General features: G+C 35.3%; 1 protein-coding gene across 1 annotated transcript; it reads left to right on the plus strand.

Annotated features, from left to right (window-relative positions):
- Window positions 1-7015: 7015 nt before the first annotated feature.
- On the plus strand, window positions 7016-15924 carry LOC114471790 (eukaryotic translation initiation factor 3 subunit E-B). Its single transcript, XM_028460707.1, has 13 exons — window positions 7016-7196; window positions 7559-7676; window positions 9330-9447; window positions 9522-9564; window positions 10471-10575; window positions 11313-11438; window positions 12162-12286; window positions 12805-12931; window positions 13034-13135; window positions 14006-14115; window positions 14186-14288; window positions 14371-14505; window positions 15557-15924. Exons 1-13 carry the CDS (start codon window positions 7107-7109, stop codon window positions 15593-15595), a joined length of 1341 nt encoding a protein of 446 aa, XP_028316508.1. The 5' UTR covers window positions 7016-7106; the 3' UTR covers window positions 15596-15924.
- Window positions 15925-16118: the final 194 nt, after the last annotated feature.

The raw sequence follows: 16118 nt of genomic DNA on the forward strand, positions 1-16118 counted from the left end.
TAAAAACGTGTGACTTTGTGCACTAATCCTGGCTACACACTTTAATAAATATGATCAAAAAGTAATTTTTGGAGGAAAAAAAATCCTGAAAAAGGTTGAGAACCTCTGTCTTCATAGAAACTAAAACTATAACCTCCAGATCATTAAATAATCATTAAATATACACTTTAATAAATAACTGTGACCATAACTTCCTAAAAGATACGTTTCTCTGAACCTCCATGGAGGTTTTATCATCAAAGTGGATCTGATATTTTCTAATAAATCCACTAGTATTTGATCTCTTTCAATCCATCTTGGGCTTTAGTCTGTCCTCTCTTTTCCTCGTGTGTGACGATTCTGTCAAAACAAAGTAGCATCTTTAATCGTTCCGTCACGTGTGCGTAAAGGTTCTGTAATGACATGGAACTGAAGAGCAAGTCCGTAGCTTTCAGAAACTGGTGGAATTTCTCAGATGGTCTTTTTAAATTAACTTGTTCTCTGACATGAAAAGAGGACGTGTCTGGGTAGTTTGTGTGTATTTATTCAGCACTTTATTTCTTTATTTTTTCATTTATTGTTATTTATTTATTTATTTATTTATTTATTTATTCAGCACGTTTTGACAAGCACGTGTTAACTGTCACAGATTTACCCACAGATGGCTGCGATTATATTTGGAGAAAAGAGATGTAGGCAGAACCAAAGGAGAAAAAGAGAACAAATATTTTCTGCTGAGTCAGCATTTCTGGATTAAATTAATCCAAGTAATCGTTTTATTATTATTATTATTAATTTATTTTTATTTTTATTTATTTTTTTGCACTTTTGCACTTGTTGTCATCTGCTCAGGCTAATCTATTTTTTGGGGATCTAGTGTTTCTTAAAGCAGCTTTTATTGCTGAATATTAAAGAGTAGCTAAAGCCCTGGTTTTAACACACCTGACCTGTACAAATACACATACACTGCTACGCAGATGGTCATAATTGTACAGCCTTAATCACAACACAAATGCTTTATTTTCCGATAGTGACTCAGCACAATAACCAAGATAAAAAATTAACGACACATCCTTTGGTGGCTTTGATGATATTAAATCACTTTTATTCCGTGTTTGGTTCAACGTTGGTCCGACTCGCTCTCAATGGGCCTGAAATAGCCGACCATCTGTGAGGGAGAGCCATGAAATATTACACACACTCCTCTGCATTACTATGGAGTTACTAGATTAACTGTACTTTGTGTTTTTGAGAGTTTGACCCTCATTTAACAAACTCAGGACAACACGACTCGTTTGTTTTAACAACTGAGTCACAGCATAAATATGTTTTAAACTTCAGATTTGCTTTTAAAGTATTAATAAACTAATGTACTTACAGCTTTTTAAGATTTCTGAATTATTGTGTTGTAATAGAATCACGAGCAATAGTAGCAAAAAATTGTTTGGATGGATGATGGATGGATGGATAAATGGACAGATGGATGAATGTCAGGATGATGGATGGATGGATGGATGGATGAATTAATGGCTGACTGAATAGATGGATGGATAGTTGGTTGGTTAGTTGGTTGGATGTCGGATGATTGATAAATAGATGAATGAAAGAATTCCAGGATGGATGGATGGATGGATAAGTGGTTGGATGAATGAATTTCAGGATGGCTGGATGGACAGATGGATGAATGTCAGGATGGATGGATGGCTGGATGGACAGATGGATGAATGTCAGGATGGATGGATGGATGGCTGAATGGATAGATGAATGAATGGATGGATGGATGGATGGATGGACAGATGATGAATGTCAGGATGGATGGATGGCTGAATGGATAGTTGGTTGGTTAGCTGGTTGAATGTCGGATGAATGATAAATAAATGAATGAAAGAATTCCAGGATGGATGGATGAAAGGATAGATAGATTGATAAATGCCAGGATGATGGATGGATGGATGGCTGAATGGATGGATGGGTGGATAGTTGGTTGGTTGGATGTGGGACATATGATGAATAAATAAATGATAAATAGATGGATGAAGGATGGAAATAAAAAGAGTTTAGCATTTGAATGTTTCCACTTTGTTGTGAATAAATCTGTGATAACTGCAGATCCTCCGTCTGTCGTCACATTTATTTCACCCTGTAATTCTCCTTCTGTCCGTTGTGCTAACGTATGGGATCCTCTGAGGCTTTACTGCTCTTTGTTCCATGTTTATAAACATGTAATATTTATGCAAACACCATGGAGATGTTTGGAGCATCATTCATCTTCATAAAGCACCACAGCGTATTGATTTAGCTTTAGCATGAAACACGCCGTCCATCATCAGCGCTCACTGCAGTCTGCCTGTCTACAGCTGGTACTGTAGAACTGTTTCATAGACGAGGTATTTTTAAACATTTAGCTCATTTTTCTTTATTTTGAGACATTCATGAAAAACAGCATGTTCTATATCATTGGTAAAAATGTGTAAACATGAAAAGTAAATCTAAATGTAAAAGTTAAATCTAAATGTTAAATCTAAATGTTAAATGTAAATCTAATTTTTAAATACAAATATAAATATTAAGTAAATCTAAATGTTAAATTTAAATCTAAACGTTAAATATAAAGGTAAAAGTTCATCTTAATGTAAAAGTTAAATCTAAATGTTGAATCTAAATCTACATGTTAAATCTAAATCTTATATGGTAAATCTAAATTAAAAGTTTAATCTAAATGTAAATCTAAATTTAAAAATTAAATCTAAATGTAAATCTAAAGTTAAAAATTAAATCTAAATGTAAATCTAAATTTAAAAATTTAATTTAAATGTAAATCTCAATGTTAAATCTGAATGTTAAATCTATATGTAAATCTTCTAAAATACACAGCAATTGGTGACAAAATCAAGAATTTTTCAAGTGATATTAAAAATAAGGCACAACTGATGTTAAAATTGTTCATTGTCTCCCCCCCCAAAACCAAACATAAAATCTGCAGCCCAATTGTGATCAAACTGGTCCATATTTGGCCCCTGAACCAAAACAAGTTAGTTGAATTTATGTCTCAAATGAAAAGAAATGAGCTAAATGTTCAAAATATGTCGGCTATGAAACCGTGAGAGAGTTTTTCCATTTAACACCCCATAAGTTGGGTCAGTGTTAATTTAACCCCCTCCCACACAGACATGATCCTCAGCTTCTTCACAGGGTCGACGACTTTATGTAGGAAATGAAATGACTGGCAGCAACAAGATGGTGGAGAGAGAGAGCGAGAGAGAGAGAGGGAGAGAGAGAGAGGGAGTGAGAGAGAGAGGGAGAGAGAGAGGGAGAGAGAGAGAGCAGGGGAGAGAGAGAGAGAGAGAGGGAGAGAGAGAGAGAGAGAGAGAGAGAGAGAGAGAGAGAGAGTGTTTCTGGGAAGTGAGACGTAATTGCATTGGAATAATTGCTGCTGCTGCTGCTTATCATTTGAGACGCTGCTAACTTGATTATTTACAGAGGAGTGAAAACTCTTTCTGCGTTTTTATTATTCATCATAAAAGTTTATCCGCTCTGCGTTAAAAGCCTCAAACGTGAACAAGTGTGATGAATCCAACCGGGGATAAAGATGATTAAAGGGGTTTTTGTTTTAATTGAACTCGTTCTTCACACAGTCACAATAATATGCTGGAGTATTAAATCAGCTTAATACTCAGCTGATCTCCTTTATTCAGATTCAAGCCTAAGACACAAACGCCACGACTGGAAACTAATGTTCGAGTTTTCTCCGTGTTTTTATTTAACTTTAAACTCAAGTTTGAATTTGAGTTGTTGATTGATTCTTGATATTTTAGTCAAAGGCTGTGTTCTAAATCACATATAACCTCTAAATGAGTATGTAGTGTGTTCACATTAGAATAGACTGAGTACATGAGAAATACCAGGATGTAAACCATATGGGGACATTTTTGAAGTATGCACGGTGGGCACACTAGTCATACTCAACCATCCCATGATGCATTGCGAGAGGAACGTAAAATGATCCTCGGACCAGCTTCAAGCTAAAAATCAAACATTCCCCTTTCAAAATAAAAGCGTCTCTTTCTTGTCTTCCATTAGTTTTTGTAAATAGGGCTCTTGTTTTGAAGTTCACAGGAAGTTTAGTCCGTAGCACAACGGAGGGTTTCTGATAATCTTCAGGTTTTTAACGTTGTAGTTTCAAAATGCATTTTGGGAAAGTTGTAAGTATACTTCAGTGGGAACGCTCACCATCCTAATCAGACATATAGTATATAGTAGACAGTATATACTCATTGAGTGTGTAGTGTATAGAATGTTATTGATCCGATGCGCTATCGGCACAGCTCATACGTACTTTTATGACGTATTTTGTGATGTGGAATGTTAGAAAAGGCTTTAATAAGTGATGTTACTCAGAGAACAATAGTCTAATCCAATAGTTATTTATTTTTTTATTATTTTTTTGATATCCCATATTTATATCGGATTGGGACACACTTACTCAAAGTCATCTTTGTTAGCCTGATCTTATTCTTTTTTAGGTCTTTATTTCTAATTCTATTTTCCATTCTGGGGTGGGGTCAATTACATTTTTAAATTACAATTATACCTTCAATTATCAATTAATATTGTTAAGTATAATTACAATTAATCACAATTGTTGAGCCTTTAGAAAATAAGCCCATAAAACGTAACCTTCCTCTTGTGTTAGCTTTCTGTTAGCATCTCTAATGCTAACGGGTCAGTTTGACCCATGTCTTAAATCATCTGTAAAACACACTAATAATTATTATCTTTCATCTAATTAGTTTTTCATCCCTTGTTCACTTGTCAGGGTTCCTAATCAATGATCATATAGATTTTAATATTTTTGGTGTGGGCGTCTGAGCCTTTTTCCCGCCAGTATACCACGAGATCAGTGGTTCCCAAACAGGGGTATGTGTACCTAGAGGGGAACACTCGGAAAAATGTGACAATATTACTAGTTCTTTTAAGGCTATTTCAAAAAAAAAAAAATATATATATATATATATATATATATAGGGTATATATAACTGATTCACCAGAAACTAATAATCAAGCTATTGCCTAATAAAATACTATATTTTTCAAATCTTTGAATTTAGCAGAAAAAAAAACGATAAACGATGCAACTAAAGTCTTATTTCTTGCACATAAAGAGTTGAAAGCAGGGACATTATTGTGATATCAGACACCAGTCAGTAATGGTACTGGGCAGAGTTAAACAGCCTCTCTTCACTGTTGCTTGGTGACTAAAGCAAAGCCTAAAAGCTGATGTATTCTGACCATGTGTTGGTTGTGGAGCCAAGACAGATTATAAAGTTGATGTTGCGTCTCAGAGCTTTTCAGATTCTGTCGGTTTATTTCCACTATGGTTTAGTGAAAAGTCCCTCACACTGACATCCGTGACCATCCAGTTCCCAGAGAACCACGGTTCATGGTTCCACCTGGTAGGGTAGGGGGAAATGAATTTAAATAAAACACAAGATGAGGATGCAGCACACGTCGTATCATCACTTTTTTATAGATCTTTTCACATTCTGCCATTAACTGTTAATCAGTTTAATTTGTGTCTTTATCAATCTTTAAAAAAGCCTTTTCTCTGCGGCTCGTTCTTCTCATCCAGCTGGCTCTTGTTCTCATAAAATGGAGTAGACATGGAAGGCAGCCAAACGCAGAGATTGAATCTTGGATATGGTTTGGCCTCAAGGACGTACGGAGAGAAACCAAGCTGACGTTCAAAAAGAGAAAAGATGAGTGCCAACCGAATCATTTATTCTCACACGCGCTTTTTTTTTGACAGCAAATTTAAGATGTGGATTTTTTTTAGGAGATTTCATTGTGGGATTAAGTGCAGAGGAAGGCAAAAAAATACATGAAGCAATCGATGGTGAGAATAGAATGAGAAAAGCAACACGATGACAAAGCATTTTGTAAAAGTTCCAACGTTACATTTTCTAATTCTAACTCCCAAATGTATTTCTGCAAATACACAAAGAAACCATCACTGGTCGTGGTGCAGAATTACAGCTAACATGCAGCTTTTTAAACTGTGGTTTAGGAGAAAACCTGGCACCAGCTCCTCTTCAAAAAGCCAGAATCAGGAAACAAATGAAAAAATAAATAAATCCGAAAAACAGAAAAAAAATAAATTATCCAGAAAAAACTGATTTTTTTTTCTTCACTTGAAGAAAAAATAAAATTCTGTTTTCCTGAATAAAAGTTTTTTTTCCTGTGTTTTTCAGAGTCATTTTTTCTCCTTTTTTTTTGAGTAATTTTGTTCTAGTTTTCAGAATATTTTTTTCTGTTTTTAAGAGTAATTGTTTTTTGGTTTTTCTGAGTATTTTTTGTTTCGTTTTTCTGAGTATTTTTTTCCTGTTTTTTTTTTTCGTTTTGTTTTTTTTTTTTTAACTTTTTTTTCTATCGTAACCCAATTTTGATATTATTCTAGGGACCCCAAAAACTAATTTTAGTTCCTAGAATTAGTTTTTTAATCATGTTTGAGCTCACACACTTCAGATTTATTTATTTATTTCATTTTATTTTTTTATTTTTTTTTCAGCATTTTAGTTTAACTAGATTTATATTAGAATTATATTTCAAAAAGTGAAGGTAGAAATACAGTTGTTTATGATTGTGTGTTGTTTTATTTTATTCATTTTTTAAAAGAATAATCACCTTAAATTTTCAAAATCTGTTTGAATTTTTCTGAAATTTCAGGCGACCCCAAGGTTGAAAAATGCTCCTGAATAGATTTATTTCTATAGTTTTGTTTTTTAATCATTTCTGCCATATTACGCCTGGGCTGGGACCAAGATAGACATTTTATTTGTTAATGCCATCGCGTACCCCTAGGAGTACACGTACCCCCATTTCAGAACCCCTGGTCTAGGAGACAATAAATATATTATCGTACTGTTTTATCCATGACAAACTGAATAACATTTTAATCACTAAATATTGGTAAATCGAATAAAATATGAAATATGTGTGAAATATGGTGAGACGCAAGAATGCACAAAAGGGGAGGAGTCGTTCCAGGTTTGCACATGCGCACACGAAGTCAGATGCCGAGTGACTTCCGGCTCGAACAATAAAGTTTAATTTTGAAGTCGCATCCAAACATGGCGGAGTACGATCTCACCACAAAGATTGCTCATTTTCTAGACCGGCATTTGGTTTTTCCTCTGTTGGAATTTCTAACTGTTAAAGAGGTAATACGAGTTTATATTTTATATAATACCGAAATGTTTGTGTTGTTTGCATTAGGCTTTATACAGCGGATCATCTCCGTTAGCTAACTGCTTCATTAGCCAGGCTGCTTAGTGATGATATAAAGCTTAATTTAAGCAATATAACTTCAGTTTGGCCTCTAAGTTCATCCCAAATGGGCTGTGTTTGTATTTATCGTGTTTAAACGCAATGTTGTTATTTTATGGATTCAAAGTAACTGCGTTTTCAATTGTGTCTAACGAGCTAGCTTGTAGCTTAGCAACTGTAGCTAGGCAACAGCTACATTTGACGCTCCCGCATGTTTTTGTTCACTGAGAATAATAAAAGTGTGTGTTTTGTGTAGATCTACAATCAGAAGGAGCTTCTGCAGGGAAAGCTGGACCTTCTCAGTGAAACTAACATGGTGGATTTCGCCATGGATGTTTATAGTCACTTGTATCCAGACCAGGAAATACCACACTGTAAGTTTATAACTATGCACAATGTGGGTTTATTTAACCACATGTTCCATAGACTTACTGTTAAACAATGATCCTCTATGGCAGATAACTTAAAAACATTTCCCCCTCAATTGTTGTGGAGGATCAAAACACACGAAATGAAAACAAATGTATTTAAAATGACAAGGAAAATAATTCACAAAAACATACAGATTGACAGGAAAAAGAAAACAACATTAAACACCAAAATACACAATGATAGCAAAAAATCCCAAATATGAATTAAGATTTGCAAAACAACAATAAAAACACACGAACGGATGACTGACAAAAACACACGAGGCAATAAAAAAAATACACAATAACTCTAAAATCTCCCTAAAAGACAGCAAAATACATGAAATAATTACAAAAATGCAGAAAATGACAACCAAAAATAACAAATGACACCTGGCATACAAAATGACAACAAAAATAGACAAAAACGAGCAAAAACACACAAAATGATGACAAAAGAACAACGACAAACCAAAATGACAGAAAAATACACAAAATGGTGCAAAATACACAAAAAAAGCCACGTAAAGAGCATGAAATGACATTAAACGAGGAATAAAATATCAAAATTCCTGACAAAAAAAAGAAATACACATGAAACGAACACCAAACAACACCACTGACTCCTGAAATAAAGTAGATATTGAGAGGGTTTATGAATACACATTTTTTGAAGTTATATTGGACCACAAACTTTGCTGGAAAGGACACATTGGCTCTAAATTAGTGTTGGGTTGAGCCAAATATTTTCTGCTATATTGTGTTGAGGTGTGGGGGAACACCTACAAAACCACCCTACAGACATTATGTATATTGTAAAAAAAAATAATAATAATTTTACATAAGGATTTTACATAAAGTGGGTTACAGAGACCACACCTACCAACTGTTCTTAAAGTCAAGAGCATTAACATCTATGGATCTGGTCAAATTTAAAACAAAGCCATAAATAAATAATTATCTGATAAGTTAAATGAAGTGTCAGTGGTCAGAGAGGGAGGGTATATTATAAACTGAGAGGAGAGCAATATTTAAAACAACCCAGTGTAAGAATGACTCTCAAAAGTAATTGCATTTCTGTCTGTGGGGTGACTGTGGAACGGTTTACAAGAAAACATCAAAATGAGTAATAATGTCATAAAACTGAGGATATGTTGTTAAAAAAAAGCCATTCTTGAGATGTCTAATCTTTAATAGTGCACAATGCACAATGTGGTGATTATCAAAAATCAGTACTAGGAGTAGGACATGAAAAGTCTTTGTTTCTTCCTCCTTTTCAGACAAAATATATTATATGCGAGTTTAGGGGTTATTTTTGCATTATTGTATATTTTAGTTCTCATGGTATTAAATTGTTGTTGTCCGACATAAATAATTAAACATGTAAAATGACTCAGAAAAACATGCTATATCAGAGAAATAATTATATTTAAAAAAACTGGTATTAATGCTCATTGGTCATTTATTGTTCATTATTTTAAATGCTGATATGAATGTTGATAATGTGGCCCTCTGATCAGATGCTGTGATAAAAGTTTCCCATCTGTGCTCTGGTTAGTTGATTGGTGTTTAATGTGTGTTCTGTAGCATCTAAAGCTTTATTTTGTTGTGTTTCAGCCTTAAAGGACAAGAGGAACACGGTGGTGGCTCAGCTGAAGCAGCTGCAGTCAGAGACGGAGCCCATCGTCAAAATGTTTGAAGATCCAGAGACGACGAAGCAGATGCAGTCCACGAGGTGTGAGTGGAACACGTTCTCCGACAGATTTATGAGAGTGTGTTGTTCCTGATGTTTGTGTTTTCTCTCCTCAGAGATGGACGAATGCTCTTTGATTATCTGTCTGAGAAACACAACGTAAGTTCACACATTTATCACAGAGTCGATAAACGCTTGGAATCAGTCTGCAATGATGCACAAAGAGACAATGAGTTCATCTAGTTTCCTCTAGTGTGGCTGGGTGGGGAACCTTTTTCATATCGAGGGCCATTTATATTATTATAAATGGCGATATAGCCGATACTAAACAATACGAAATACATCGCAATATACCACGATATAAATATTTACAAATTTGACCTTTTACAAGTACAAATTTGTTTCATTTTTTTAAGTTGTGAGAAGAAGTAAATGGTAACTAACTCTAATTCAAGCTCCAATAGAAAAAACAAGTGTTATTTTTATCAATTTTTCAAAACAGAAAACAATATAAAGCTGCAATAAAAATTTAACAAAAAGCCCAAAACAAAGGCAAAAACACACAAAATGACAGCATAACACATTATGCCAACAGAAATACCCATAATAATAGAGTTTAATACAAAACAACAAAAATTACTCCAAAAACACAAAAATATTCAGAATTACCCACAAAATACACATCCTCTTAAAAATCTCATTGATTTTCATTTTAATCCATAAGATGTGACTTTGCTTTTTGTTTAAATCTTACAAATGATTGAATCACATTTTTGGTTTTCCATAGACATGTTTTCTGTTTTATTTTTTTATTTATTTTAGCTTTTACTCCTTTAAAAATTAGTTTTGAAAGAATAATTGGTTATTTTACTTTGGTATTTGTGATTGTGTTGTGTTGTTTTCTGATTTTAATAGCTTTTTATGGGCTCTGTCTCCTTTAATTCATTAATTATTTATGGTTTAATGAAATAATAACACACGATATTCATCCATATCACTTGATAATTAATTGATGTTGCATGAGAGATTCAAACTTGTTTTTAACGACTTGTTTCCACTCCATAGTTTCGCCAAGAATACCTGGACACCCTGTATCGATTCGCTAAGTTCCAGTACAAGTGTGGGAACTACTCCGGGGCCGTGGAGTACCTCTACTTTTTCCGTGTTTTGGTAAGAAAGGGAACGTAGTTAATCACATGCACACACACTTTTCTGATGTGAGTGACCGTATTTAGTTCATTTGGTGTGTGAACACTATTCTATTCAAGAGTTAAAGCTAATATTTTATCCTCTAATTTGTCTTTGTTTTATGTGCTTTTTTTGTTCTGTGTTTTATATTGAGGTCACTTTGTGTATTTTTTTCTCTTCTTTTGTGTTTCTATGCATTTTTGTTTACATTTGTTTTAAAAAAAAAAAAATCTGACATTTTGTATATTTTTCTCTCATTTTGAGTTTTTTTATTATTGTCATTTTGTTTATTTTTTGATTTTGAGACGAGGCACCTAAACCGTCAGTTGTCTCTGGAAGAGAATTATGGTCAATTTTGATGGAGAAACTAAAGAATAAAATCAAGAATATAGCTTAAAATTTTGTAATGAAAGTTGAAATGTTCAAAATGAAGTCAAAGCTACAGAAGCTGACGAGGGCCAAATCAATTCAAACCTTCGACTTATACTGTATCAAGATTTAGAATTTAGTCTCGTCTTTTCAACTTTAATCTCAACATTACATTTCATTGTCGAAATTTCAACTTTATTCTGACATTTTAACTTTATTCTTAATTTGCCCATATTTTCCCCATCAAAAATTGGCCCTAATCCTCCTCCTCATAAGAGGCTCATTTTACGGCATCAGATAGAAATGAAGTTCCAGATGAAAACGTGCTAATGCTGCTGCTGTGTTTTCAGGTTCCGTCCACAGACAGGAACGCTATGAGTTCACTGTGGGGGAAACTGGCCTCAGAGATCCTGATGCAGAACTGGGACGCAGCCATGGAGGATCTGACTCGTCTCAGAGAAACCATCGATAACAACGTAAGGACCAGAACCAATGACAGATCTGCTTCATCTGGAGTTTTACCTTTGACACACGGCAGCTGTGAAGCCTGTGTCCGCGTCACACACACACACACACACACACACACACACACACACACACACCACACAGTAATGAGTTACAGGTCATGCTCCTGTCACTTGTCTGTAGTGGGAGGCGGCTCACGTCATAGCATCGTTATGTTTTGTGAAAGTTACTGAAGAACTATACTTCAAAGTTTCCCAAGATATATTTGGAATTTAAAAAGACAAAAACCTTGTTCACACTGAAGTTAAATATATGTTGATTCTCCACCTTTATTTTGAAAGTTCTGAAAACATTTGAAGTGAGAAAATGACCAAGTAGAATATCAACATGTGCTCATTTGATCATAAAACTTACATAAACACATTTAATCCACACATTTCAGGGAGAACCTCCATTGTGCTACTGACTAAACTTCCTGTTAACTTCAAATTAAGAGCCCTATTCACAAAAGTGATGCTTTTATTTTGAAAAGGATATGTATATATATTACAAGCTGAAAGATAAGTGTGACATCTTCTTAAATGGAAGTTGATATTATCCTATTTAGTTGTATTCACTTAAAGAGAAGTCAGAGTTTAAAACTCAGACTGGGTTCGATGAGTTAATCTCCTTTCTCTGCCTGTGCCGTTGGCTAACAGTTAATGCTAACAGCTAGCCCTGTGCTCTGGTTCCAGTCGGTGAGTTCTCCTCTTCAGTCGCTGCAGCAGAGGATGTGGCTCATCCACTGGTCTCTGTTTGTGTTCTTCAACCATCCCAAAGGAAGAGACAACATCATCGAGCTGTTCCTCTACCAGCCTCAGTGAGTCACTGCAGAATACAGTCAGCATTTATAACTAATAATCACAGCCACAACTTCTTCTAGAAATGTATCATTAATCATTTGATAATATTGTTTATTAATCTGAATAATATCCACTGTTATTCAGGACTTTTAGTATTATTATTTGCGCTATCGTATATAGTCATCTTAAAGATGTAAATTCTTGTTTTAATCAGAAATAAAAGCTTAAATGTGACTAAAAAATGAGGAAAATGTGGTGAAATGTGATTTTTTTTTTTTTTAAACCCACAGAAATTGGTTAAAAATTGCAGATTGTGGGTGATGGAATTAAAAATGTTGAGAAAATGATTTCCAACTGGGCTATTACAAATCAAGAATGTGGTGAAATTGGCAAAAATTAGCATGAAATGATGGTGGTTAAAAGTGACTCATCTTACATCTTAGCTCATAAAAGTAACTTTTAAACCTTTTAAAGTAACTTTGAACGTGTCGTGTGCTCGTGATTTACTGCATGTTTTCCTCACGTTGTGCGTCAGATACCTAAACGCCATCCAGACCATGTGTCCTCACATCCTGCGCTACCTGACCACGGCCGTCATCACCAACAAAGACGTGCGCAAGCGTCGGCAGGTGCTCAAGGACTTAGTGAAGGTCATTCAGCAGGTGAGGAGGAGCTTCTATCAGGACATCTGTGTGTGTGTGTGTGTGTGTGTGTGAAGGTTTGAGTCTCACACCTGTCCTCCCTTTTGACTCCGCCCCCTGCAGGAGTCGTACACCTACAAGGACCCCATCACAGAGTTTGTGGAGTGTCTTTATGTGAACTTTGACTTCGACGGCGCCCAGAAGAAGCTGAGGGAGTGTGAGTCGGTAAGAAGTGTTTAACTTTTTTATTTATTTATTTATTTATCTGCATAATATCCACTGTTATCCAGGAACGTTTATTATTATTATAGTCATCTTAAAGATGGAAATCCTGGTTTTAATCACTAATAAAAATGGGTTCAAAGTGACCAAAAATGGTGGAAAATGTGGTGAAGTGGAATTTTAAAAACCACAGAAATTGGTAAAAAGTTGCAAATTGTGGGTAATAGAATTTAAAAATGTTGGAAAAAATATTTTAAACTGGTAAATAAAAGCCATGACACATTGTGAATGTGGTTAAATTGGCCAAAATAAGGTGAAATATGGTGAAAAGAGGTTAAAAGTGACAATAATGGGTCAACATGTGTGACATTAGGTGGAAAAGTGGTGGAAAGGGTTTATAAGTGATGAACATGTCTAGATAATGGAAAAAATGTGCAGAAGGCATTGAATCGATGAAGAAGTGTCAGAAATGGGAGTAATGTAGCAAAAATACATTAAATGGAGCAAAAATATGGCAAGAAAATATGGTGAGTTTGGTGTTGTTGCAGAAAAATGGTAAAAAAATAAGCAAAAAATTGTTTAGGAAATATTCTTAGTTTGTTAAAGGCATCTGAAGACCCCCTCTCAGTCTTGTGACCCCAAATGGGGTCCTGACCCCAAGGTTGAGAACGCCTGATCAACAGTGAACCAGACCATAAAAATCAAAACATTTCTTCCAAGTCAAATTTAGTAAATTTCTGCAATTTTAGGGTTTTAATCTGAAAAAGTGTATGTGTTGGTCACTAAAAGCTTGCGGTTGAATCAGGAGTCTTAATGAGTCTTAATGAGTCTTAATGAGTCCTAATGAGTCTTAATACGAGTCTTCCTGTTCAGGTTCTGGTGAACGACTTCTTCTTGGTCGCTTGTCTCGAGGACTTCATTGAAAACGCTCGTCTCTTCATCTTTGAAACGTTCTGTCGGATTCATCAGTGCATCAGCATCAGGTTCACACTGTCTCCATACGTTAGAATAACGCTTTTAAAGAACAAATAATCACACGTATTCCTTTGTCAGCATGTTGGCAGACAAGCTCAACATGAGCCCGGAGGAGGCGGAACGCTGGATCGTCAACCTCATCCGGAACGCCCGACTAGACGCTAAGATCGACTCCAAACTGGTGAGTTTTTGAGTCTCTGCAGCTCAGAATGTTGGATAAAAAGTTAAAGAACATTTTCAGTGACGATGAGGATGTTTTTCAGGGACACGTCGTAATGGGAAACAACGCGGTGTCGCCGTACCAGCAGGTGATCGAGAAAACCAAAAGCCTCTCCTTCCGCAGTCAAATGTTAGCGATGAACATCGAGAAGAAGCTAGCACACAACAACAGGAACGAGGTAACGGTTCTACTGCTTAATGACTTTCAATGTTTGATTAATATAAGAAAAAAGGCCACAGTCTGAAGAAAAGAAAGGGCTGCACTCCATGAATAACTTATACATATACAATTAAACTAAAACAAATGTAAAATGTGTCCATAATATAAATATATATACATAAATAAAATGCATTACAATCTTATTTATTGCATTTAATAAAGAACACATGATTATGGAGATATGTTTGTATGCTAAGATGATCTTTCTCATTTTTCAGACTACAAATAAAAAGTGAACCTAATAAATAAATAAGAGATGCTTGTTTACAAAGGTTCAGGATAAAGTGATAAAGTTCCAAACAGTAACTACTGCACAGCAGATAAAAAGCCCTGATCAGAGCAGGATGTATCAATAGTTTCAGCTGTGGCAGTTTGTTTATGAAACATGAAAACCTAAAGTAAACCTGGAGGCGTGTCTTGTCGTCCTTTCTCAACCTTTGGACTGAAGGCCTTGAGTGTTTTTTAGGCGTGTATTTCCTACGCCAGGAGTGGTGAACTCCAGTCCTCCTGAGACTTTTAGATGTTTCCCTGCTTTGATAATGAGCCATTCATTTGATTCAGGTGTGTTGGAGCAGGACGTCTAAAAGTCTCAGAAACTGGAGTCCCCCCCCCCCCGTCCTACGAGTATTCTCCTGACATTCCCACCGTGGGTAAAGCGACTCAAAGCAACCGACTTTACACTGCGCTTAAGCGACTGACTTTACGTATGCAACGCGACTTAGCCACAGTTAAAATCTTTTTTCCCTCAGACTGGAAACAGATTAACGTGTTTTTGTGGAAGCTGAGCATCATTTCTAAATGTGTTCAATCAGTTTCGTGTTCATCCTTTAATGTTTATCTCACAAACCTCTGCATACAGTATATGAGCTTGTTTTACTTCATATTTGTGATGAAACTGTGGCTTTACATCGTACATAGTATTAAAATAGTAGAACATCACGTTGTTCTAATCCCTTTGTATTGTTTTCTCCTATTTTTAAGTTTCTGCTTTGTTTTCTCTGTTTTCTCAGACTCCAAACTGGGCGGGGCAAGACTCTGGGTTCTACTGAGAACCAGTGGGGGCTCCAGTTGCTGCTTTTTTTCCTTTTTTATTTTACAACTTCCACTGCTTTATTTTATCTCCTGTTTGACAAAAAGCTGCTGATTCTAAGAGGATCCTGTGAGGCAGCTTTGATTGATGTGTGTGAGAGAGAGAGAGAGAGATGACTTTATTCCAGTGTTTTCTGTTTTGTTCATTTACTGCCATAAATGTTTTTATTCATTCCTAAAGACAAGTGTTGGTCGTTGTTCTGGCCACTAGGTGGCACAACAGGCCTGTTTTAACATGTCTCACATTTCAATAAAGTCTACCTTAAAAACTGTTTGGGTTTTTAACAAACGTGTGTCAAATGTTTTGTAATTTACTATTTATATTTTAGGTTTTAAAATGGTTCTTTTTAGAAGTTTGATGTTTCCTTTGGTGATCTGAGGGTTAAAGAATCCTCCTGTTTGGTGTGTGGTGTGTATGGTTCAGACCTGCAGCTAAACGTCTCTCAGGTTTTTCTCTGTAAATATTTGTCCATCATAAAGTGA

The sequence above is a fragment of the Gouania willdenowi genome, chromosome 11, assembly GCF_900634775.1.
Source record: "Gouania willdenowi chromosome 11, fGouWil2.1, whole genome shotgun sequence".
Lineage (NCBI taxonomy): Eukaryota > Metazoa > Chordata > Actinopteri > Blenniiformes > Gobiesocidae > Gouania > Gouania willdenowi.